This window comes from Tinamus guttatus, unplaced genomic scaffold (assembly GCF_059628265.1).
Source record: "Tinamus guttatus ecotype Peru unplaced genomic scaffold, ASM5962826v1 Tinamus_guttatus_pri_ptg000456l, whole genome shotgun sequence".
NCBI classification, from domain to species: Eukaryota; Metazoa; Chordata; class Aves; order Tinamiformes; family Tinamidae; genus Tinamus; species Tinamus guttatus.
The window spans coordinates 794796-821832 of record NW_028288990.1 but is presented as its reverse complement, the minus strand read 5'-3'; the positions used below and the strand labels follow the sequence as shown (position 1 = coordinate 821832).

Genomic DNA, 27037 nt, shown 5'->3' with positions numbered 1-27037 from the left:
TGTCACATGGGCATGTAAATTGTCAGGTACAGCTCAGATGTAACTCAAATAAAGTGGGATTCTTTTTGTATGATTTGATTTTGCATGATTTCTTTTTGTATGATGTAATAATTCTCGTGATTATTTTTTCATGTTTTACTATTGACTATGCACCTATAGTTTCTGTTCCTGTTTGAATCTATTTGCAGCTATCATAATTTCAACAGAACAAAGTGTTCAGCAACAAGTGATGGTCAGTTTTCAATTGGAGGTTTTTTGTAAGGTTTCCTTCTAAAGCTGTGTGTATTTACACTACCAATAAAAGAGGCCATCCAAGTATTCCTTGAGTCATATCTCTATTACAAACTTTACCTTCTGATCATAGCTGATATCATCCTGGAAAATCATAATTTTGCCCCATTTCCAAAACCAGCAATGGAAATTTTTCTGGCATAGCTGCCTGTATCTTACTTTCCTGGTCACTGTCAGCAGGAGAGATGTGACTGAGACATGTTGCACAGCAGTGATTCCCTCTTGGTTTATCAGGACAGCTCCTGCATTCCAATTATATCTGAGCCTGAGCAAGCCCAGAGATGAAGGAGGAAAAGAGAGAAGTTCTTTGGGCCAGCAAAGGCTGAAGTTCTGGTGTCCTGATCACTGAAAGCTGGCCATTCATATTCTGTCATTCTGTAGCTGTTGGTGGGCATGTAGAAAAGATCAAATAAGGTTTTCTGCAGAGTCTGGAAGAGTTCTTCATTTCTGTGGTCTCCAAATTCTTTCAGAAAACATGTTTTTGCTCTTGATTTAATTTTGATCTCTGTAGTTCACATCAGATCAAGACAATACTATGTTCTACAGCTGAAGCTACGTCACATTTCTTGGGAAACTTTTTGCTCTATTTGCTCCCCTGCAGTCACCTTTTATCTTTCCTTCACCAAGTTAAAATCTTCATTAAATCTCTGTTGGTAATTAGTGATGTCAGAGATCCAGTAAATAGCTGCCTTGTACTATCCACAGGGAATGATGACAGCAGGAAGTGTTAGGCTACTCTTTCGGGTACAAACTTAGTCCAGAGAAGGTGATGTGTTCTGTTTCCAGCTCCCACTGGTTGTCTTGGTGGCAGGTTCTCAGTCTATCTGGGATCTGTTTTCTTACCTGATGTTTAGCCTGTTTTTAAAACTGCTCTGTAATCAAGGAGAAGGTCCATATAAATTTCTCATATGTCCAGTCTCTGGTTACCTTTCCATTGACAGCATTGCTTGAAATATCCTGACTTTAATTATTTTTCAGAGAGATCTCACAGAATGATGCATTGGAGGTCATAGAAGCAAATGTGTTTTCCAGCCTTCCCGAACTACATGAAATGTAAGTAATGAGCAATCTAAATTCAAAGAAGATAATTACAAAGATTCGTTATAGACAAGTATCTAAGGTTCTTCAGTTTGGTTCAGGTAAGTTTGGTTCAAGAACTTGTACAGATACAGGAACATTTGACATCTCCTTGTCTCTTCCATTTTCTCATCCAAACCTTCCCTTTCTTTTCCTAGTCAGCCTAAATCTTATCTTACTGTGTCTGTTAGTGTATGCTAGGCTGTTCTTCTGGAATCATGCAGATTTATTTCTCTAAAAAAGAAAGGTCCCTTAACATACAGTGTGTCTTCATGCTGGGCTAACCATGGATATTTTAAAATTGATAAAATAATATATTTTCTGTAATGTTTCATTTTCTCTTTACAGAAGAATTGAGAAGGCCAACAACCTTGTATACATTGATCAAGATGCTTTCCAAGACCTTCCAAACCTCAGATATTTGTAAGAATTTTTTCTCTTTTAAAGTAACACGGAATATTTAAATGATAGGGATGTGTTTCTGTCCATGCTGTACTGAGCAGTTCTGGTGATCGCCCCACTAGTTGCACATTATTGATCCCCATTTTCACCACCAGTTTCTAACTCTCAATCCTCAGAAAAGTTGAATGTAATACCCTCCGTGGGTCATTCCCACACACAAAATTCCTGGGCCTTCCTAGGCAACAGGTTGAACCTGAGAGGTGAGAAAAGGATCTGGGCCCTTTTTATTGCTATTGCATGAGCACTTTCTGACCAGGGCAATGATCTGAGCAAATGGAATTGCCCAAAGCATTTTGATTGTAATTCCTCTCAAGAGCTCTGGGACAAAATCACTTTCATCCACCTTTGTTATGACTTTGCCCCCTCTTATACTTCATATGCATGGTCATAAGCATTCAAATTCTTCTTGCTTTAACAATGGTACTACTTTAGCAGTTGTTTTCATTAACACTTGATGTGAGCTAATTAAAACTTCTGAATACAAATGTATGGTTTGTGGTGTAATTTTATTTCATTAGCCAGCCTCATCAGGAATGCAGTTTGCTCATCTGTGGTTGCCACATCTGCTCCCATGGGCCTGCTGTCATAATTCAGTGATAACGGAGCGCATCCTTAAAATAAACTATTATCCAAAAACATTTTCACAGCTTTTAGCATGCGATCTTAACATGACTAATAATCTCTGCTCTTCTATGTATCAAAAGCCAAATGAAGTCCAATGAACTCCATTTAGCCGTAATTGGTTTTAATGGCTGTAGCTTAAATAAGCCCCCACCGTGCACCTTGCTGAACAATGGCATATATTCCAGGCAGGATATTGCATTAATTTTTGTACATCTGTTCATCTGAACACATACACTCAATCTTGTGCGATAATCTTTCCAGACTCATCCATGTCTTGCTGATTACAGTTTCTGTATTTGGTTACTTAACCATAGCAAGTACCTAATTGTCTGGTTAGATACTGGTTGGACACTTTTTAGAGGTGTGCTCTGAAGTTCATGTCAATGGTCTAAAATGCATAGCTCCCAGAGAGTTATTGATTATTTGATGTCCCTGAAAATTATTATTCTCTGATAGCTCAAATTCAGACCAAAGTCTCATAGCATTTTTGAGCACAGAACCTATGAGATTTGAGATTCAAGCTTAGGAATTTATTTATTTATTTGCAACAGGGAAGTAAGGATTTAAGCTTGCATTGTCATGGGGAGAAATCACATGCCTTTTGGTTTCATGCCTGAGTCATTCAACAGTAACTGATGTCTTTGAATAATTCTGGCTACCTGCGTACAAAATTAAAACATTTGTTTATTCCATGTAAAATTCACAAGACAAATTGCTATTTCTGGTAAATTTGTCAGATCTATAGATGGATAAAAAGAATGAAAGAGAGCACATTTCTCTTTATACAAATTTGAAGAAATGGTTATCTTTGTGAAAATCACAATGCACTAGTTTCAGTGCTTTTTGATGTGGGACATGTAATTTGTAAGTCTTGAGAAAAAGGTTAAATCCCCACTTTCAATATCTGAACTGAAAGTGTAAGTCTTTCTGTTGACTTCAGTGGATGCTTAGCGCCAACAAATAGTGGAAAAACCTCTGCAATTATGAATATCTGGATGCTCCTCACTCAGCTGCCCATTCCTGGGGTGCTGATCATGCCAATGGCTGTTTCTCATTCTCTGTCCCTTTCCTGCTATTATTTCTGATTCTTGGTTTCGTTTCCACAGAATTCTCTTTCACAACATTGTTTAGACTCATTAGAAGAGCTAAAAATTATCTGACTTTAATGGTTAAAGATATATACTTCCTATTTGCTATTATTTACTTTTGAGTAGTCGTTTCATTCTTAAAACATAGTTCTGCAGTGACTACTATTCCTGTTATAAATACATGTAATTATTCAGTTGCAGTGACCAAAATTTGATCTGAATGTGGGTTTAGCTCCTCAGTTATATGAATTGCAGGTAATGCCATGAATTTATGTTCATTTCCTCTAGCTGAGGATGTAGCTTATCATTCACGTTCATGATTTATAAAATTGTTTCAAGGTCCTTACCCTAATGCTATTCCTCCAAATATTACATTTTGCAACAGAATGCCATAAAGGTCACTCATATGGGTGGTTATATGCTAATCAGAAATAGCATGTTTCCTCACAAAATGTTATTCATCAGCATTGATTAGGACAAAATAGCAATATAAGCATTTTCATGGCATCCACTTGAGAATGAAATATGCTCCCTCTCTTGAGTATTTGTCACTCCCTGCTCTCATACGCATTGAGTCAAACATTCAAAGATGTTTCTTGTATAAAAACTCAGCCGAAGCAGCTCTACCATGATTCACAGAAGCAAAAGATGAACAAAAAAAGAAGAGTGCTTGTCTGACTAAGCATTCTTTCCTCCCCTCAAACCTTAGCAAGTTTTACTCAGTAGTTCAGATGAGAGGGGAAAAAATGCTTTGGGGTACTTTCTAAGCTTTTCCATCTTGTGGGAACATGGGAACTAGAAGAGAATCTCCAGATTACTGTATCCCATTTCTTACTGTCTCCTCTCTCTGAAACCCTTTAATTAAGTGCATTATTGTTATTCTTGATGTTTTTCACTCTCCCTGCTTTCTCATGCCATTCTTATGGGGAGAAACTCAATAGTTTCATGAATAGAAAATTTTCTCTAATTTTATTCACAGCCATTTCATTCGCATTTGTTCTTGTGCCAAAGCTATTCTTTAACTTAAATAAATAAAATCCATCTTTGGTGTTTCCTTCACTAATGTATTTGTATCATTTCCCCTCTGTGACTTTATTTTAGGAGGCTAAAAAAGACTCCCACGTGGCTATAAATAGTACAAAAGGTGCCGAGCATCATGAGTCCTAGAATTTGAACTGCTGAATGTGCCTTTCATGTTAATCACAGGGTTTGCATTAGTGATGCTGTGGGTATAAATCAGCACTTTTAGCCTCAGGGGAGCTACACCAGTTTATTACCCATGAGGCTTTGACTGAAAAACTTCAGTCAGTCCAGATATTCAACAGTATTTGAGCTGTTTCCCCACCTGGAAAGGACAGGCACAGCACTGTAAAAGCGCAGGAGGTTTCTGAAGGACTTGTGGTACCTCACCTACCCTTGAGTTCCCCAGTCCTTCGGTGCTGCTCCACTGCAGGAAGATCTCTGGAGCCTGCAGACATTTTTCTTCTATGCTCTGTTGCCCTTGCTGGCTGTGGGGGAATGGCGCAGTAGAGGTATTTGACATGGTAGAGGTTTGCTAGCTTGGTCTGACATCAGGGAGGGGCAACCTACCACGTGTCTGCAACTAGGCCTACAAATGCTAGAAGACTGAGCACTGGGGAATCATATCTGAAAAGTGAATCCGACTTCTCTGTGCATTAGTTTGCCCAGCTTTAAGTGACTTTGACCACCTTTTCTTGGCTATTTTAGTCAAAGTGAGCTTCAGCAGCGTAAGTATATTCTACTTCTGCTCAACTTTAGGATTAAACTCAAAGCCAAACCATCACGTGGCATATAGAAGTAGGAGGCACAGACAGGGCTGAGATCCCATTCCCGAGCAACAGGCAGGGGCACAGCAGTGACAAGCTGGCTGCTCTTCCCAGGCACTGCTTCTCCCACTGCTCCGAGATGAGCATGCCGGGCCAGCCTGGGGACCAGCTAAGGGGGTTGTCTTCTCCTCCTCAGCCACAGCCAACTTCAGCATGTATCCTACCACCAACGCTGCTACAAACAAACCAAAATCTTTTTTTTTTCCCCACCACCATATACATTTTGCCAGTCGTCCCATAAGATACCAAGTAATTTTTGATAATTCTGCCTGGAGCAAGGCCTTCTGCCTTGCCTGGAGCAAGGCCTGAAGTCACATTGAGCTGAGTTATATCATGTTCAGATCACTCTGCACTCTGTACAGTCACAACTTCGTGCTCACTTCTGGCACATTTCTATAGGAAGGAGTGCCATTTTCTCCATCCTAGTAACTAGTTTCTCACACTAGTACTTGCTCTTTTAGAAACCTCCCTTGAAAAGACAAAGAACTTTTGTCATTTGAAAGAATAGGATTGCTAATTTAATGAGGAAGCAGAAAGCTTGACAGAAGGCTACAAAATGGCACCTGGTGAAGGTAATCCAGCTCCCGTTACTCATTTTTTTATGATGAGGGAGGGATGCTCAATGAAAATGTCAGGTAAAACACTGAGGTGTGTAAATGGATTTTTTTTTTCTTTGCACAGTACAGAAGTAAAAACTTTTGGAATTAAAATTTAAAACAATTTGGAAATGGATTAAACATCCCTGTCGACTAAAGAAAAAATAGTGGCAGGTATTTGAGAAATGATAAAAATTTTAAGGCTGCAAAGGTAAACTAACAAACCTTTATTCAGCACAGCCTTGTTCTCCCATTACCTGCAGGAAACTCAGGCTGGTCCCACTGGGATGTACTCTTGCTGCCCATGTGACATATCTTCTCCTCAGTTGGGATCCACATCAGCTTTCCAAATACTCCATGTCAAGTCAGCAGACCCAGAGATGGTAGTACATATCCTGACACATCCTTGATCCAACCTTCTGCTCTGTATCTCGGTGTAAAGAGGTCTGGCAAGGCCAGCCTGCAACCAGCTCTCCAGAGCAAGGGGAATCAGCTGCAGCCCCATTGCCAAATTTTGTGTGGTTCTTTCTGAAGTTTCCAGCACCAGTGCCAGGCTCCTAAATGCTTAGTGGGATTCTTTTTAACAGTGCCGTGACTGTGACAAAACCATTAAAACACAACATAGAAAAAATCTCATGGAAAAATACATATTTACTGGCTATTTTCAGAAGAAGAAAAAAAAAGTTTGAAAAGAAAATCAGTGTTAATGCCTGAGATGGAGACTGAACATCACAGACCATCAATTTCTTGACCTTTGCAGTACTTTACTTGCAAAGCTTTCTCTGTGCTGCTTAAAAGACATTGTGGAGCCACTAGATCTTATTTATGGACAGGCAAGAAGCTCTGGGTAGCTTTGTCAGTCCTCTCATCATCTTTATGGGCTCATTATAACCACTAGCTGGTGAACATTAACACACTTTTATCTTTGTCAGCTTGGGTATGAATATATTTCACACCCGTCCCACCCCAGTACTTCGTAAGTTTAGTGCAGGCCCTTTGTCTCCTGCATCATCATTAACAGTATGGCAAGAATAAGACGGAAAGAAAAATACTGAAATATATATGTAATAATAAAGTGCTGAAATACCCTAAACCTTCTGGAAAAACAACCTGAACTTCCTCACAAGTCTTTCAGAAGCAGCGAAGAGAATTATTAATTGGTCTTCTTGGGTATATGCCAAAGAGAAAGACTGTTTGAAATGGTAACTTGTTGACCTTTTCATGAGTACAAGATTTTTTATCTGGCTCTCATTAGGGAAAGCTGAGGCATTGTCTGTTTAATAATGTAGTGATGGCTTTTCAAACCTATTTTCTTTCCATAGGTCACATATGTAATCTCTGTCCTTTTTTTTTTTTTTTTTTTTTTTTTTTTTTTTTACAATGGGTGTGCCCATGTCCTACTTTAATGTCTCAAAAGCATCTATTTTATCTGCGGAGTAGTTTTTGTGCAGAGCACAGCTCAGTTCCAGAGATTCACAGCTGCTTGTACCTGCTTGGCTTTATTTTTGAGGATGCCTGACACACACATCTGACACACTTCCTAAATCCCATTTTGCTGCAGAGCTAGAGCAAAGCATGTGTAATGGGGAATTCCACAGAACTGCTGACCCTCTGGACAGTGTTGACTCTGATGCTCTCCTTTCCTCTGCAGGATAGCCTCCTGATCAAAGACCTTGCCCCAGAAGTGGCCTTCTTGGGCTATAGACTCAGCTTAGGCTGCAAGGCCAGGACACACAATTGTTGTGCTACTAGACTGCACTCAGGCTCCCTCTCACCTATTTCCCCATTATTTTACTGTTTCCAATATTCCTGTGCACGCAGTGGCTTAGTTTCAGGAGCTAGAGAGGAAAGTGCTCACTACAACCATGTTCCAGGTACACACTATAACTATGATTATAAGTACCATTAGAGGACACAGAAATAAGGCTTCCTGAATGGCATCATGTTTATCTCTGCTTACCTTATGTTTGCCATTTAGCAAATACCCCCAATAAGTTGACAAGCTAAGCTGCGTTCCCTGTTTTGTTGAAGTAGTTCCTATCAGTTTGGCATAAGAAGAGCAGGAATGCTGCTGTATCTGCAAATAAGCAGATGGAATCTGTCAGAAATTAGTTTTTGAAAGATTTTTTTTTCCTCTGGTGCTCACAGTGCTGTGTTCTCTGAAGTGCTGGCTCTTATAAGCCTTCCCGTAAAGACTATTAATGCTCTGGGATGCAGCCATTTGCATCTGAAAAGCAGGTTCTCACCAAGCTGTTCGTGCAAGGCGGGATTCAGTTATAACATAGATTAAAGAGGACATTTGTTTAAAGCAAGGCTACTAGGAATGTATATATTAAATGGTAAATATATTGGTGAAACTGTCCTGCAGGAAAGAGACTGAATAAATTGGATTATCTACATTCTAACAAGATTATCCGCTTAAAGACCTCTGGAGAGTTGCTAGTTGAATAAGAAAGAAGATAGGTACAGACTACAGCCTACCTAAATATTTTTTGGTTCTTTTTCTGCAGTTAATTAAAGGAGCATCCTCTCATATTTCTAATCAGGCTATCGGACCTCAGTGCAATCAGCGCTTTGTTCCACCTGTAGATTTACCTCCGTATATAATGGTTTTCAAGGATGTTTGCTTCTATGCCTCATTATATCATGCTGCTCAGTTTACACACATGCCAACTGAGCCCAGAAGACTTTGGGATGCCTGGAAAGATCAGAAATGTGGCACAGCCCAAGGCTTGGAAAGCCTTTCTTTACACATCCATGTTGAAAGCCCTGCTAGCCAGGGTGGCATTCTGAGATGTTTGCAGTGAATCAGCCCTGGAAATAATAGTGTCTGAATAGCATATGTCAGAGTACCACTGCCCATCATTGCTTCATTCAACTGGCAAAGTAGTGGAGAGAGGAAAGATTTTCAGATCTTCTCCTGAGCCCTGCAACAGCCACACACTAGTTGGCAGTAGTTTTTTTCATCGTTTAATTATTAAACTAAATGCATGCTGTAATTTGTATTTAACAAGTGGCTCTTAGATTTTGACTCATGACTCATTTAAAATTAAAGGCAGCCTTTCAGCTAAAACCTTGTACATCTCTAGTAGTTTAGAGAGTGTACTTTAAAATACTGTAAGGGTGGAGCTGCAGGTTCTTCTATTGATTCTAATTTTTTTTTGGCTAAATACTTTCCTGAGTAATAAGTGCAAAAGTACTTTAAATAATAGCAGATTTGTGAAATCCATTTGCTTCATTAATCTTGCCTTCTATTTAACTGTATGTAGTAGTTTTGCAAGGGCATTTCCGTAGACCTTTCTTTGTGACACGAGAACTGTGATTTTTTGAAGCTAATGCAATATCTGACCACTCAGATTCCCAGGGCAAAATAGTCATGACATTTCATCAACTTCCCCAAATTGTCTCCTTGAATATTCAGTACTTTTTTTTTTCCTACACATAATGCAATGCTTTTGGTTATAAAATTAGAGAGATAACAAGTTGATTGTTTCAATATGAATGCCTGAGACTATCCAGGTGTCACTTCAGGGAGCTCGGATCAGTACTTATGAAAGTGAATAACTGTTTTATGGACATACATGTCACTCTTAGTGCCCAAATGTAGAAAGTGGTTGTCATGTTTAGGTGTTCAGTTTCAGTTCCTTTCATGAAACCTGAAAGATCTTTCAGCAGCTCTCCTGAGATAATCTTGGTTCATAAAAAATATAAAATAAATGTTGTAACTTTTCCAGTTCTGGTGTCTTTTATCATCATTTAATTATTGTGAGTCGATGTGCAAAATAACATCCAGCAACAGAAAACTATTGTTCTGTTTCAATGCCAAGATAAAAAATACCTTCTGTATAGAGCTAATGCACTTCTTAAGGAACCAATATTCTCACTAAAGGTTATCTTCTCTACCAGCTTCCATATTAAAGATACAAAGAGATAATTAACCTTTAAAGAACCCAAGTTTTCTCTTTGTGGGTAGCATTGGAATGGTAATGAGATATTTGATGGCCAAGGCAGCTCCCAGCCTCACATACCCTCCTCCTTTGGGCTACCCACATGACCTGGGGCAACCACTGGCCATCTCTTTCTGTGCAGCAGCAACCTTGGCTGCTTTTGTCCTGTCCTTGCTCATGTTCTTGATAACCATATTTATCCATTATTGATATATTCAACCTGGTGTATCTTTGTTAGTCCCTGTGGCCCCGCTTCCTTTCTGCCCCAAGAAGAAGCCCTGGAGTTGGTGCTTCCAAGTCACTGTGCCTGGTGGGCATCAACCAAAACGGAGCTGCACGCGATCGGCAGTGCCGTGCAGAGTGGCAGGTGGTTTCAGCTCTACATGGTGGGGCTCAGTCCCCTTTCCAGCAGAGCATTCATGTGTGCTCAGCTCCTCACTCTTGAAGTTACTGGCAAATAAAGCATTTTCTCTCATGTTATTTCTAATGGAATTAATGTATCCACTCTTAAAAACAGAAAGTTAAAAATACAGTAAATAGATTTGTACTTTTTTCTTTAGAAGAGCTGCTGCTATGAAAATAATTATTCTGTGTCGTGCAGTTGACTTCTGAAAGTATCATTAGGAAATTAGGACAAGAGCTGTTCTGAGATCATCCAGAGGGATTATGTGAATATCCAAAGCAGGGTTTCACTGTTAACTTCAGTGGGGGCAGGATCTAGCTAGTGCTTTTGAGGAAAACCCTTTTATATTCCAATGTAGAGTTACCTTGGGCAATCCCTACATTTGTGGCTGAAGTCTACATTTTGCAGCCACATTTTTTCAAATCCCCTGTGTTTTTTTCTCTGCTAATCATTGCTTCACCCCTAATAATGTTCACTTGTTCTCTCTTCCTCAGGTTAATATCAAATACGGGTCTTAGATTTTTACCTGCTCTCCATAAGGTCCGGTCTTTCCAGAAAGTTTTGCTGTAAGTTTTAAGTCTGTTTCCAACTTTTTAGCAGCTCCATTTGCATGTTCTGCTCTTCTAACAGAACCTTTCAAAATGTGAGTCTCCTTGTCTTCATTTACTAGCATTATGACAGCCTATTTGTTTGTAATTCTAAAGGGTCTGTCTCTGGGTCTGCTTTCCTCAAAGCTCTTCCTTTACCTATATGAGGAGTGTGGAGCTACGTGGCCCAGGGGGCTGAAAACGACTCCTACTTCTGGTTCACCAACCACAATTCAATCCAGGCTGATGGAGGTGGAAATTTGTTGGCATCTGGTGACAGCTCTATGGCCTGAAGGAGCCGAGTGGCTGCTCTCAGTCCCAATCTCAGCGGGCAGATGTTCACATTGCAGATCACAAACCAAACCACAAGAAAATATCCCTAGCATGTTTTTTTTTTCTTTTCTCTGGCAGTAAAACAGTCCAGGAATGAAATATTGCTAGGGAAAACTCCAGTGCTAATAGCGAAAAAATATTTGTATGAATTTTTGTGCGAAAGTAGACACTTTCTTATAAAAACTGCATGTAATTTAGCAGTTTTTGTTGTTTTTCGCTGACAAAGAACTTGTCGGAGAGTTTCAATCGTTCTTTTTATAGTATAGCACACAGAAAATCTAGGAAATAAGCAGATATTTCTTATCTTCCTTAAGTTAAAATAAAACAGAATTTTTAAATTTTTGAATCTTCAAAGATTTTTGAGTCTTTGATTAGAAGATTTCAATTTGTGGGAATATTAATTCTGCAGTTATCTTACTAATGGTCATGAAAATGAAGAAATGTGTGCAGAAAAATCGGAGATGTCTGTATATTGTATACATATGTATTCTAAGAAATAAATTTGTTTAATATGTAATTTTGGGAACTGCACTTAAGGGCTGTGTGAAACCATAAAGTAAATGCAACAGATACAAAGCTACAGAACATTATTGCCATGAGCTTTTAGGATTATCATCATTCTTAGCTTGATTTGAATTATTGTGGACTGGTGCACAAGAGTTTTCCTTTTCAGGTGAAATTCCTTACTTTCTATAGAGCTAACTAGGCCTTAACACTACATAAGTCCCAAAATAGATTTTGGTTTAAACCTTGACCCCACTGAGCTCAATAAAAAATTACCCTTTGGCTTCAGTTCTCCCAAGATTTAAATCCGAAAGACAGATCTTCGTTGGTTAATGAAACTGTAAAGGCCTTGTACTTAGGGCAGAGGTAAATCTTGCTTCTAGTGATGCCGCTCTCCCTGTTTCTAAGTGCTGATCTTGACTTGAGCTTTCTGTATAACTCTGAGTTAATGCAGTGTTGTGGCCATATTTAACTGTAAGGGTGAGATAATTTTGGAACTGCATTTAATTTCAAACTTTGCAGATAATTCATTTTGTTCCCTGCTTTCCAATAGAAACAGCATGGAAACAACCATATTTCCAGTCTAAATTATGAGTAATACTGTTTAACTTCTTTGAGGTCTATTTTGAGCAAGCAACAGAATCTGCAGTTCTTTTTTTACACTAGTCAAAACTGCTGAAAGGCTGAAATGAATACTTGTCAGTTCAACAAACCCAACTGACAGGGGCCCCACGTCCGAAGTTCTTAAGCACATACAAAGCTTATAAGCAACCTCGTTGACACTGGCAGGGGAATTATTCATAGACTTTTAGGTACTCTGCTGAATCAGGCTGAAGAGACTCATGACTTCTGGTTGAGAGGTATATTCTGGTTTGGAGTATCTTATACATATTATCCATGTGAGGATTCTCAGACCCAGGCTTCTATATATTTTAATAGTTTGAGCTTGTTTAGGATGAAGGTAAGAAGAGCAACAGTTTGGAAATATTTGACTTCAGTCTTTTTTTTTTTTTTTTTTTTTTTTTGCCAGGAAGGTTTGTGCTCTATTAATGAAAATACTAGAAACTTTATTTGCTATCTTTAGCATGAAATAGTTCATCAAATTGAATATAAGGAAAAATACCTTTGATGTTTGAAATACCTTTTCTTATTGAAAGGCTGATAGAGGTACAAAAAGTTATCTTTTATTTTTCAGAGACATTCAAGACAATATCAATATACGTACAATTGAAAGTAATTCGTTCATGGGCCTGAGTTCTGAAAGTGTGATTATGTGAGTAAGAAATAACAAATCCATTCTTCTGCTTGTTTGCTCATTTCATTTCCAGAATAGGGTCAAGAAAAACTTATTTATTCCTGGGATGGGCACTATTATGTAGACTTCCAAAATCAATTCAACGTTTTTAGACTTCTCCCCTACTCCTGAAATCTGTGTGTTCTATTTTCCTGCCATGAAGAATGAATGCTTTTGTGGTTTGTTTCCATTCTAATCCTGCTCTTTCTTTTAGAACTACAGCATAGAATAAATGAAGTAATTACTGATACCAAGGTTAAACATATTCTACATACAGCAATTCCATGTGATACACATTTTGTTCAAAGGGATGGCTTGACTCATAAATATTTACAGTCAGATGCATCATTCAAAGGCATTAATTACTGAGGCAAAATATATGTAGATAGTGTGGAAATATGGTATGCTTATACACAGTGTTAATGAATTGATACAGGCCAGTTCACAATGCACTTTCATGCTGTGTAGTTAGATGTCCTTTCATTTGACTTCAACAGTCATGTTTTTTAATGAACTACTACCTGCATTCTTTGGTCTTTTATATACCAAAATGTACTATTTGCTTACTATCAGGCTACCTTAATTTCACCTAGCCAGAAGACAGACTGGGAAAGTTACCTACTGTGCTATGTAGTTTGCCTCAGATGCCAAAGCAGACAAGTATGATCTGATTGACTGATGGGATTTGCATTGATTTTGGTGGGAGCAGGGTTAGACCATCAGTGCTTGGAGATTGCCCAAAATACGCTAATAACAAGTCACTTCGCTATTATCTCTCCTTTTTCCCTATCAGTCATCAGCACCCACCATCTATGTCATAGTCTTTAAAGTTTTAACACAAATCCCTTAACACTAACCCCTCAGATATTCACAGATTCGTATTTCAATTGTGCTCAAGTAATGATACTCTGAATGTATTACTTAATCCTTTCTCTTATAATGAAAATATTTGCCGATCATATGGAATTTTGTTTTGTGGGAGCACTATGCAGCAAGTAATCTGTGAAACAAGGCATAATCTGTGAAAACAGACATGCCAAAATAGCATTTAAAGCCCAGGACCCTTTAGCACCCCCACACTCTGGGGAACACTCTGGGACTGCCAGTATAAGCAGGTTTACTTGTGTCTTGCTCCAAGCACATTTAAACCAGTAACTAATCTTCTGCCATGCGTGGGACCAGCACAAGCTGAAACTGTAGATTTTAGAGCCTAGAACAGAGCTTTCCCAAATTAAGGTGTAAATAGTAGCTCAGAGGCAGTGGCCTCTAGCACTTAGTAAATTGAATATTGTTTTTAAATATAGCGCTGTAGCCATGAAATAGTAATCAAAAGCATATAGGTCCGATCTCTGGATCTCTCCATCAATTTGCACTTGTTACTAAAGTAAAACTTCCATTTTATGTGGTGCTAGTAAGGATGATGATTTGAGTGAGAGAAGAATTTGTCGCCATAGAAAGCTGTCCAGGAAAGAATTATAGTAAGCACTCAGGATTCAGGTAGTATCTTTGCTCTTTTTACTGCTTGGGTGCAATTTTCCAGGCGACAGCAGCATAGAGGGCACACTGCACAGCAGCAGTAATGGCTTGGCTTTACAGCATTGGTATCTCCTTGCATTAGCATCATGTTCCGTGAGAGAATGCAGTAAGTGCTAAAACAGTGATTAAAATCATATATATCAGCCTGGCAGCTATGAATGGGTAAGATCAATGTAATAGAATAAATGTTTCAAATGCTATAAGCAGGGGCATGTCTCTCCTCTTTGCCTGCTCATTCACATCTCATAGTGCTTGCAAGTGAAGGGGATGGTGACAGCTTTCCTGATCTGATCTGACACACGTTACATATACGGAGCTGGGCACATCTGCCTTTCATGGTCATAAGGGTAATCTTCTCAGCCAAGCCCGTAATTGATTTTCATGTTGACCTTAGCTCACCATCTCAGACCTTAGATAAGTTGGTCACTTGCATGCTCAACTTTCAGTGTGAATTAGAAATAAAATGTCCAGGTTTGGTGACAGTTTAATTAAATCTTTCCATTTTTGTCATCAATCAGGCCTGTCACCCTGTGCTGGAGCGGGTGTGAGTTGCAAAGTGACACTTAAAAGGAGATGAAAGATTACACTATATAAATGATAAGTATAACTGACCCAAGTGTAAATTTTTTGGACCGTGAAGGGAAGAGGGAGAAGGACATTAAACATTAATTAGTTAATGCACTACAGTAAAACCTTGGCAGAAAGCTCCAGGAGTTTTGGTTCCCAGTATTGCTACCTATTCCATCTCGCAAAGGCAGACACACAGGGTTATGAGCACAGGAGCAGCCAGGGAGTGTAATTTGGAGAGGCAGCAGGTACCGAAGGAATTCAGCAGCATAGCTGGTGATTTCTGCTCCCCTGCGCGTGCTGCCCTGCTGCATTGCAGGCAGCCTCTTCTGCACCATGATCCAGGGGTTCAGGCTGGAATAGCCTCACTGATCTTCCTGTACACATCAGGGAAAGCTATGGGCAAAACCATGCCCAAATCCATGTGTCTATCATGGTCTATCTAACACCAGTTTAAAAACTTGCTCTAGATATCATTTCTAATGATAATGCTGATCTGACCTACTCAGATCTGTACTCTCCAAAGTTTCAATCAGTGGGACTTTCTCACCTTTCATAGAAATTTCCTAATTTAAATATCCATTTAGGAATTACAGGCTTGAAATCACCTTATCCTTTTGCTGGTCAGTTTGAATTAGGTATGTTTTAGTTAGGAAATATATATAAGAACGTAACTGTTCTGTGTTTTTTCTCTATTGCAGATGGCTAAATAAAAATGGAATTCGAGAAATTAAAAATCATGCATTTAATGGAACCTACCTGGATGAGCTGTAACTATTTTTGTTATTTAGTAGTCTGCTAAGCAATTATTAGCAAGTAGCAACTCCTGAAGGCTTTTTTATTATCAGATTGTTTTAGCATTGATACTGTTGTTTTACAGAAATCTTAGTGATAACCACAACTTAGAAAAATTACCGAATGAAGTCTTTCATGGAGCCAATGGCCCAGTCGTTTTGTAAGTAATATTTAGATTCTTTTTTTCTCATTATTAACTCCCCAGAAAAGAACAGACAGAATACAGCATTCAAAAGTGAATGCATGTCTGGATTTTAACATCTCACAAATGTTAGAGGTCAAAATCGGACCTACCTGTCTGAATATAAAAAAAAGGAAGCTATATTTGAAATATCAGTCTAGATCCAAGTTTTCACTTTATGCTCAAGGTTTTTGGAGCATATGGATCCAGGCATTAGATCCAGATTCCTCTCCAAAGCTGAGTAAGAGAGAAGTTCTGCTTAAGTTCTGTGCAGAGTTGGTGCTCTGTACTTAAATTTGAATTGCACAGCCTTGAACAATTTTAAACTGCTGAGGATTTGCCCTGCAGCTCCAAAAGTTAATTCTAAAGATAAAATCCCTGCCCTGTGACTGTGCATGGCTGCTTTGGCTTCTGAGCCAAGGCCACAATATCTAAGAGCTGTAGTAAGCACATGACTTTTTTTTAAGTCACCAAATCATCACAGCCTTTCTGTCCAGAAAGGATACAAAAGGGGCAAAAAGGAGTGCTTTGAATCAGTGGTTTAGTGTGGTTTGAAATCTTTAAAAAGGCAGAGAAAAATGCCAATCTTAAGTTGAGATAAGAGCTCTTCTAGAGGTCTCAAATACACAGTTCAAAGCCTTCTTCCAGCTTGCCATGTTCAGTGCGCTTAGGATATAAAGAGCCACCACACAGGTTACCGGCAATTTACACCGCTTGCATCATTCCCTCAAAATGCCTTTCTTCTTTAGAAAAGACTGCCAATGGAGCATCCTTTCAGCAGCAATACACTTGATGTTCCATTGGAAAAACATTATTTCCTGGAGCGAGAAGTTAATGCGTTTTCTTTACAAACTGTAGTTGATACAATCATATTCTGGAGGCTTATCAAATTGATTTGGCTGTAGTTCAGATTCATTTGGTAGTTCAATTTCTAACACTGAGTTATTTGTGTAAGAAGTTTTCTGTTCCATTACTAGTATGTCCACTATTCTATGGATGGTAAATTACCTTTTTATTCTGACTGAGATCATGAAAGAGGAGTCTTCTATTCGTCTGTCACTGCAGCCTATACCAGAAAAATGACTTCACTTACAGAAATGATGGACTCATAATAATATTTGTGCTGGGGAAAATAGTGTTGTTGAAAACAAATTTATGTTGCAGGCTCCACTATTTTATTAGAAATGTTGGAGTGTTTAATTAATGCCATCCCTATTAATACCATCTTCTGTTTTAGTTTTCAAATTACTGAAATAACATGACATCTTCCTAGACCCAAATATGAGTGTCACAATGCACCAGACTTATCACCTGGCCTGCCTTATTCAGGCTACACAGTTTCGCAGATCAGTTCCTTCCTCAGGCTTACAGCTTTTGGCTGAATTAGAATATCACATTTGGAAAGACACTACTTTCTGTGTTAAACAATTTCAACATTGACAATAGGCAAGTAAATCAAAAGGGCAATTACATTTACACCTATATGCTTCCCTTCCGCACAAAAAATGCACTTCATTTCCCACTTAGGTTTTCCTACCTCAATTTGCAGCCATTTTGTTTCCTTTATTTCTCTTCTGGTGCTCCCAGAGCAATAGTAGCTTACACCAGGTTTAGGGGCTGGGTCACTTATTGAAGTCCATAGGAGCTTCTGCCTTCTATTAGCATTAAGAACTGGGGCGGTCCAGTGAGGCACAGGAAGCTGCAGGGGTGCCCTCTCTACGAATATAACTCTGCTGCTCCATTCTGGGCTCAATTCCCTGACTGCAGCCGAGGTAGAGCATGGTGTGGTGAGCATCCATCCTGCCCTCATAGCTTGTCTTCAGAAGGATGCCCAAGGCCCAGGGCACTCCAGCACGTCTCCAGCAAGACGGCTCAGCTCCTGAAGCACTTCCAGAGGGCAGTTCAGGTGCTGCCTCTGAAAAGATTCATATCAATGGTCAGTCCACTGCTATTGACCCCCACCATCCCTGCCTTTTCTTAATATTTTTCTATGCACCTTTCAAAGTTAAATGAGATTATCCACTGTCAGTATATTTTGCTAATACAACTCCCAGTGGGGAAGGGAACTGATAGGAAGAGAACTTGGATTAATTTTGCTATTCCCACACTGGCTGCTCTCAAGGCTGGTGTCAAGCAGTGAGTGAGGCCTCAAGGACCCTCTGAACTGAGGTCTGCTCTGTGACAACTCCATGGAGTAAGGTGCTAAACCACGTACATCCCATGCAAAGCACTTTGCCCAACTTGCTTCTTTTTATGTGTAATAGCACTCAAAAAAAAAAAGATATTTACAAGAGGATATTTTTTTCAGGAATATATTTAAGTATTATTTTAGGTTTAGAGATGACAAGAGACCCAGTAACATTTTAGCTATTTTTAAGGCTAGATGATATTCCTATTCATGCTTGTTATTTCCCAGCTAGCATAATAACTGTTTGGGCTTGCTGGAGATTTTCAGCTAACAAGCCAAAGAAAATATTTTTCATGCCCTTGTTTGGAATTATAAAGCCTTCTAAAGTTCCATAGGCTCTTAATGATGCCATGAAAGATACTGTCTGTGGATTTTGGCAGAAAACTTCAGTTTACTTGTTTAGTCATGAATATATATTCAAGGTGACAGTTTTCATTAGGCAGCCTACAAAGGACTATAATCCATCCATGAAACAATTGAGGTTGCCATTTGCAACCTAATTGCCGCTCTATGTGTCTAAGTAAAGAAATTTAAAGCTTAAGGTTCCCTTAAGCTGCTGCTTTTAGTTTTTTTCCAGAGAAGATTCAGCCCCAGAACAACCTCAGGACCAGAGAGGGACCAGAGATTGGAGCCAGATCCTTAAGGCGGGCAGAGTTTAGGGCACTCGCCAGGGCTTGCCAGCATTTTCTGCTTGGGCACATCAGGATAGTTCCCCTCAGCCTGCCAAGGGGGTTCTCTGTTACCCCATATTCCGGCAGGGCCTGTGTGCTGCAGCCCTCTAGGCATGAGGAGTAACTCCAAAGCACCATCAGTGGGCACATCATGGACACGAAGACCATCATCACAGTTGGACTTGATGATATTGAAAGTCTTTTCCAACCATAACGACTCTATGATTCTATGATTACCCACCTGCCAATAATTGGCAGCTAATATGAATTTGCTAGACTTGACTGACCTCAGCTAATGTTGTGAGTTTGGAAACATTCCCTGGTATTAATTTTGTTCCTCAGAATGGAGAGTGGAGGTGCAAATCTGTGTCCTGTGCATAGCAGCTGTCTGAACTATATTTATGCTGCTAAAATCTGGTCTCTCCTACATGTGGCACCATGATTCTGCACTAATGTGGTACTAAAAATAATTTGTGTGCATTGTGCAATGAAAATCAAATAATGTTGTCCTGACATAGGACTGTTACACATGAACTGAAAAATAACTCCAAGGTGGATGGAGATAATATTAAATGATGTCAGGCTGATTTTTTAGGGAAAATATTTTCCTTTTGTTAGACAAAATGAAAAATAGAGCAGATTTAGCAAGTGTTGGATCCTGTATCAGTCTCGTGACATAAGTGCAGTGGCTAAGGGAGGCCTGGATGATGTTACTTAGTCCGTTTTGCTGCAGCAGAAGGAAGTGTGCTTTCTTGCTGGCACAGGCTGCAGAGCACAGTTTGTGCTCCAGGCAAGGAAATGTGGGGACAACTTGCCCCAGCTGTCACATGCGGATGGGTTCCTAAGCAGCCCTTTCCTGGCTGATGAGGAATGGTTGATCCTCCTTCCCTTCTCCCTGCTGTGAGGCACAAGTCACGATTTAGTGTTTGCACCATGCAACAATTTTCCCTTGCTGCCTCTTTCGCACATTCATCGTTGCTGTTTCCATCAGGGCCTTTGATAGTCTGCTCCACACAGTAATTGCCTTCCTCATAAATACATCTCACCTCCTGTAATCTCACCCATTCCTTAGCTTCAGTCTGTGCTCTCTTTGTTTTTTCAAGTTCTGGAGAAAAAATAATATTTTTCACACCTTGCAATTTGAACCTTATCACCCTGTCTGCCTTTAATCTCTTTGCTTCTTAATAATATTCATATTATTATATTCCCCACCTGTCTTCATATCTGTTACCCTCTGTGATCCTTGTATGTATTGCCTTTTGTATTTTCACCTTTTCCACAGTAGCCTTCCTGTAATGAGATGTCCAGGAGGACCATAACAGACTTATATTGTGATTCCATCAGCCTTTGTATATGGCAAAAGGGTGCTTGGGTAATTGGTGCATTAATTTCACTCTTCACTAAACCCAGAATCACACGGAGCTAATGGTTTTTGTCACACTTAATTCGTACTCCAGAAGGTTATGGGTTTTGTTTTTTAAACCAGACTAGCATCACTTGATTATTGTTTGCAATGAATATATTAGTTCAAGTCTCCTTGAGCAACTCCTAATCTATCCCTCAATCCTATTTTCAGTGTGGTTTTCTAGATGACCTCTTTCCAATTGCTACTCTGAAAAAGAGCAGGGCAGGCTAAAACGTACATCCAGTGTTGAGAAGAAGTTAATTTGCTTTTTACCAAGGTTTTCGTATGTTTTCTTAAGGGATATTTCAAGGACAAAAATCAGATTTTTGCCAAGTCATGGATTAGAACTCATTAAGAAGCTAAGAGCAAGATCTACATACAATTTAAAAAAACTTCCTGACTTAAGCAAATTCAGTTCTTTGATTGAGGCAAACTTCACCTATCCTAGCCATTGCTGTGCATTTACAAACTGGAAAAGACAAAAGTAAGTAATTATTTCATTTGTTTTTGCTGCTTCTCAGCTTTGATAGTGAATTAAATAAGCTTGTTCCAAATCTGATAAGAAATGCCTCTTAAGCACATGTGAGTTAATGGATAGAAGTAAATAGATGTCAGCTACATAATTTTGATGCATGTTACACAGTACACTGTGTATTTCAGGTTGGTGGTAGCTCTACTAATGTCAATATCTTCCCCAGCCAAAACTCTAGCCCATAGTTGTCCTAAGGCTGTCTTTTACTGACACCAGCAGTCCTGGATCAACCCAGGGGCACACTGAAAACTTTCAGGAGAAACAGCTTGGTAACTTTTCAGGAGGTAGTTGGAAGGAATGCAAAGTTTCCTCAGAAACTTGCCAATATTTGACCCTCAATTCAGGAAGGTTACAGGATCATTGAGTTGTCCTACCCTCTTTTCTCAGGAAGTCACTCTGTTGCTAGAAATCAATATGACTAAACATAGTTATCTGCATTATCTGCATAAACTTCATTTACAGGCGTGATTCCTCAATTGGCTAACTTAGATACTCTTTAACAAGAATCAGGTGTGGGGTCATGTTAGACTCCCAAAGTAAATTCCCATAGTAGTTGTAATTTATTATCAGCAAGATGCAGTGAGGTCAATGATTGTTATCAATTATTTTCAGCTCCTCTGGAGGAATTAAAAGATAAATATTAATTAGTAAATGAACCTCCTGAATTTGTGCCTCTGGAAAACTGGCAGGATTGGTACCTATGGAATCCCTCATTATTGTTGCAAGTTCTTCCTTTGCGAAATGTCTTTAAAGACTTTAAACGCTGTGACAGGAAAAAAAAAGAAAAATAAAAGAAAGCACTTATCATGGTTATAATTCAAGACACTGTCTTCAAAAGTTGCCTAAAACTTCAAAGAAAGGTAAAAACACACAGAGAAAGCAAAAACTACTACTACACTTTAATACTTATAATAGCAATTTATTTTATTTTAAGCATTATATTGTCACCAGGCAGTGAAAGATGCCTCATGTCACTTGTGCTGATGATAGCTAATACACATCACTTACTGTGCTTGCAACACTCTATGAAGAATACAAAGGTGATAAAGGGGGGTATCTGGCAGAATCAATCGCTCATTGGCCACGGTTGAGCCAAAACACTAAGTTTTTTGCTAGGAGAGTTTATCAGAAGGTGATATTTTCACGTGCTTCTACTAGCTTATGCAGGCGCAGTGCTTGGTGGCTTGAACAGCAGAAATGCTCCCAGTCCTTCCACAACTGATGGCAACTTGATAGTTGCCATTGATTCAGTGGAAGTGTGCCAAGTCCTGAAAAGCTGAATGAGCAAAGGGATTTTGTTACCATCATATGATTTGCATGTTTGACCAGACTTGGCAGTAGTCAACTGGACTGCTGGTGTCAAATCGGGACCCAAATCCCAAAATCTACCCCCTCAAGATAGGAAACTCTCCTAGATTTTTCAAAAACAAAGTAGGAGTCACTCCTCTCATTGAAAAAAGTTGCAGGAGGAAATGTGACTGACCTTTTGGCAAGATCTCAGTAACTCATCCCATCATTTGGGTCATAAGTAACTTCACTGCCACCCTTGCCCTTGAGGATGTAAACCCACGGCACACAGTTCCCTCTCTGTTCAGCCCACTCGAAGGCCCTCGGCAGGTAAGAAGCCACCAGAAGCCACGAGAAGCCAGTGTTCAGAGCAAGAACGCTGACATTAGCCACCCAACAGCCTGGGCAGGAGTAATTTGGGAAGTCCTGAACAGAGCTTGTGCAAGCCACGTGTGGCTGGCAGCGAGCAGGGAAGGACCACCATGCTGAGGTGGCCAATACTGCTCCTGGAACAAGTCTGGTCATGACTCTGCGCGCCACCTGCTCCAGTATCACTCGTAGAGCAGCAAGAAGAGGCTCTGCACAAGCTGGAGCTGTTCTTTGTGCAAACTCTTGTATTGATGCCAGCTCTTCTCCTACTGTCTGTCCAAGAAGGGGAAGGAATTCTCTTGTCAGAATAATTTATAGATTTCTGGAACTCAACAGCTTGTCTTCACAAGTTGCCTAAATCTAAATTGTCAGTAATAAAATGAAATAATAATAATTATAAAAAAAAAAGAAGTATAAGGCAACTAATCCTTTACATAGAGCTTTCTAGGAAATACTTCTGGTGATTAAAAAAAAAAAAAAACAAGGTGATGTTACAAGTACAAAACTACATAAAATCAAAGAGGCATAAGATGCAAAACTACATAAAAATTGCCTAGCTGACCTCTCCAAGTTTTCTTATTTTCGCTATACAAAAAAAAGCCTTCTCAGGATAAATTTGCTTTGACCTCAAAAATGCAGACATTTCTAGGCCTCGCTGAATATTCTGTTTTTGCGAGGTGAACTCTAGGGAACCCCAAAAGCCTGTTCTCATCCCTGCTTCAGAAGAGAGACTTCTGTTCTTAGAAGGGGACACTTTGTGCTGCTGCTTCTCTTCTGAGAGAGAAGATCTTTTTGCATTTTAAGATATGAGCATGTTAGTATGTTGTAACTTATATTAATATCCATATGTTAATGATAATATTATTAATATAAATTATCTCAAAAATTTGTTTTAAACAAGTGAAAGAACTTTCAAACAGCAGAAAAAAAGATTTAAGAGTTAGTTTTAATGGAGTCAGTAAAGCTATTTTTATTTTTAGACATTTTTAACTATTACCTTTTTTCACAATATATTTGGAACTAAATTAAAATATAGACAAGCTTATATTAATTTCTGTGCCAAAAATCTAAAAAGACTTTTAAAAGAGTAGCTGCTGCACAGGTGCAAATGTTGTTTATTTTTACATTTTAGTTTATTCTACTAATCCAGTTAAACTCCAGGTAATTGTAACTGACAAAACAAGAAGGTTTTTGTTTATTAGAAAGTAGGTGTAAAAGAGGAGAGACATTCTGAAATCTAGAAGGATGAGGTAGCAATAAACAATCTACTCATATCTCTGGACATTATTATGAATTTCTTTGTTCAATAAATGCATTTAAATAAAATGTTTTCTGTGTGCAGCACATTCAAAGTAGCTTTATTTCACTGTTAAAACAATTCAGTCCTGGTTTGGTACATTTTAACTTTACTTACACGGTCATGCAATTAGAATATGACATGAATCATTAGTAAAATAATCGTTGTCTTGCCAAAGAAGTGCTTCACAATTGGGTTAAAAGTATAAAAACTAAGACTGCTTTTATCTCAGTGTATGCTCTGATATATGATTACTTGAATAAATGTGCTTATGTAGAGTGTATCATCTTTCTGATGAATGTATCTATGTTTGCTATGGCTACCAGTCTTATCTTTTAAAAAATACTAGGCATAAATGGAAAGTAACCGAAATGATTGAGAATAACTGTTCCTGATAACCAATCCAAATCAAAATTAAAATCAGTCATTTCATTCATACAGTCACGTGTCCAGTACTGAAATAGTGAGAGGCTGGTGATCTCTCTCCAGTTTAAGGACATAAAGCGGATGCATTTTAGTTCAGGGGAATGATGAAGTGCCCTGCTCTTGAAAACGAAAGGTATTAACATACATTTTGGCAGAGATTAGTATTATAGTATACATAGCTACCATATATATATATAGTAGCTACACCTGCTTTCATTTCAAAGCAGTTTTGTTGACAGCTGGCACAAGCTGTGTGTGCATTCAAGACTGCCCAGGATTTTAAGAGTTATTAATAGTCGGCAGTACTTGATCGTAGAGTTTTGATGGGTTCCTTGGCAAGAGTTGTGTTAGCTTTAGTGCAGCAAATGTTACTTACTGTCATGAGGAGTGATGTCACTTGACTTACGACACATCTTCTCAGGATCCATTCATTCTCCTGTTCAGATCTCAAAATATTTCCATATAATCCAGGGAGAACAAAAAAGATAACTGATAACCCCCAGGAGGGCTTTTCTAAGGACTGCTGGGGCGTTTGGGAAGGAATTAGGGTGGATATCTGACGCCTCTTTCTGACCGACCCATTTACATGAAATTTTCCCTTTTTGAGAGTTTTTTAGTGCTCAATTCTAATATATCACCTCTCCTATTACCTGGTTAAAAGACGTATGCACCCATGAACTGGCTCTGTTGTGATAATGGAAGATTAAATATATTATAGCAGCAGTGTTTTCTGCATTCTGGAGGATGTCACCTCAAACACAGACCAGCTGCAAGACTGGGAAGCAAGACAGAAAAAAATCATAGCCAGTTTTGCTGCCACTTTTTCCACTCCAAGAAGAATTATATGATAAATATTGATCTGCAGATTCATTGCACTAGAATGCTGAGCCAATGGAAAGTAAACTGATTATTATGAAAACTTTAAAAGGACAAGTCCGGTGCATGTGGAGGTTCCTCTCACATCCTTCTGTCCTTTATCATTGTTCGGTGGAAGACCTGTCACTTGAAAACCTACTTTTAAAAAGCACGGCAGCAGCAGGAGACATATTTGGGCCTCATTTCATGAGAACATAATATCAGTTGCTCACAACTCACTTGCTGTCACTTTTCAGTAAGCATAATTGATTTGAGGTAGGACCTAATATGGAATCTAGACCTGGACTATTTATTCTGCGGAGTGTATTTCTCAGAACAAAAGATCCTGCCTTCACCAGATCCAGACAGAGTGCATAAAATGACTACTTGTACAAAAGTTGTTATTTTTGTCTGCTTTTGTCAGAGCGCCCTGCCAATTTCCATGTTATTTAAGTTGTCCTTTCTCTAGTTTTATTTTTCAGGCAGTTCACTTTAGCGGAGCCAACAAAAGGGTTACAAATAGCATGAATAAATGAACTCTGTTAAAATGCATATGGTTTCGAGAGGACACAAGGACCCAACCTTTGGCTACAAAATATACTACTATACCCAGTGCACTGTCCAGAAAAAAGGCCAAGTATTCCAGGGCAAAAAAGCCATAAATGTTAGTCACAAGAGATCCATGTTCAATGAAGGCTTTTCTTTCCTTTAATATTTTGGAAACTCTGCCCTTTCTTAACTGCTCACGGTGCAAGTAACCAGAAGGAAGACTCCCTGGCACCAGTCCTTGGAACAGAGCATCCAGCCTCATGGGACTCTGATTTTATTTGTGACCTATGCGTGTTAAATAAGAACAAGAATTAGCAAACAACAATAAACAGAAATATTTTACTGACCCTAAACGGCTGCCTTATCTGTGGGATGGATGTAGCGTCTAGACACTGGCTCCATAATTTGGGTTTATTTTTCACTCCTGGCTGGAAAAAAAATGTTAGTTTAATAACATTTCCTTGGGTTCATTTAGTAATAACCCCAATTGTGATAGCTGTCAAGACCCATGAGGGCTGCTGCACTGAGCTGTGGGCCTCGCTCCTCTGTCACTGCCCATCCACACGGGCGTCCGCTCGCAGCGCCCTGGCAGCCCATGCAGTGCCCTGTTCTGCAACCGTCACCTCCACGGTGCATATCTGCCCACACGGAAAATGGGCTTTCTGCCGATAAGCAAGTTAAAAAATACTGATAATAATAGAGGATGCTCGGGACTGCACAGGAGGTAAGGAAATGATCCTGACCCACTGCTGCTGCTGAGGCTTCATTAGTTTTCCTTTCCCTCAGTCAGATGCTTTAAACTCATGGGTTTGAGGCATGGTGGGTGGAAGATGTAGTGAGTATACCAAGTGAAAGGATAAAAATAGGTTACAAATACGAAGTCTAACTTGCCCAGCAAGCTGTTCTCTCATGTGCACTGCAAGTCAGAGTAGAGGACATGCCGAGAGCCTATCCTGGAATATATACAGCTAAATTGCTATCATTTGAGCCACTGGCGAAAACAGGCAGAGCTGAACAACCACTGTGTTGGCTTTGCAGCACAGTGTCTGCTGCTCTATTTGCTAAAACTCCTTGGTATTTTCTACCTGGATGGAGCTGATCATCCCTTCAGCACATCCACAGCACTCCTTTCTTCAGCTGGTCTAGACATGGAGTAGACGGGCAGGGGAGTTAATCTTCCAGGACATAAAGGTGAATACAAACTGTCAAAAAAGAAGTTTTTTACATTCCATAGGTTTTTTTCTCAAAAAGAATTTATTTTTAATTCATAAAAGACTTTATTTTTTGAAGGAAACTCTCTTCCTTAGTTTATTTTTTTTCTAAAAA

The 27037-nt window shown here is 39.2% G+C and overlaps 1 protein-coding gene across 2 annotated transcripts in view; it reads left to right on the top strand.

Moving 5' to 3' along the window:
* The window catches only part of FSHR (follicle stimulating hormone receptor), an 82272-nt gene that overhangs the window by 52845 nt on the left and 2390 nt on the right, over nucleotides 1–27037 (top strand). Inside the window, exons 3-9 of one of the 2 annotated variants that reach the window (XM_010213464.2) lie at nucleotides 1270–1344; nucleotides 1717–1791; nucleotides 10830–10901; nucleotides 12955–13032; nucleotides 15858–15926; nucleotides 16037–16111; nucleotides 20695–20880. In XM_010213464.2, the coding sequence (XP_010211766.1) occupies nucleotides 1270–1344; nucleotides 1717–1791; nucleotides 10830–10901; nucleotides 12955–13032; nucleotides 15858–15926; nucleotides 16037–16111; nucleotides 20695–20880 (630 nt within the window). The remainder of the gene's footprint in view (nucleotides 1–1269; nucleotides 1345–1716; nucleotides 1792–10829; nucleotides 10902–12954; nucleotides 13033–15857; nucleotides 15927–16036; nucleotides 16112–20694; nucleotides 20881–27037) is intronic. The other variant, XM_088532160.1, reaches the window with a different exon arrangement.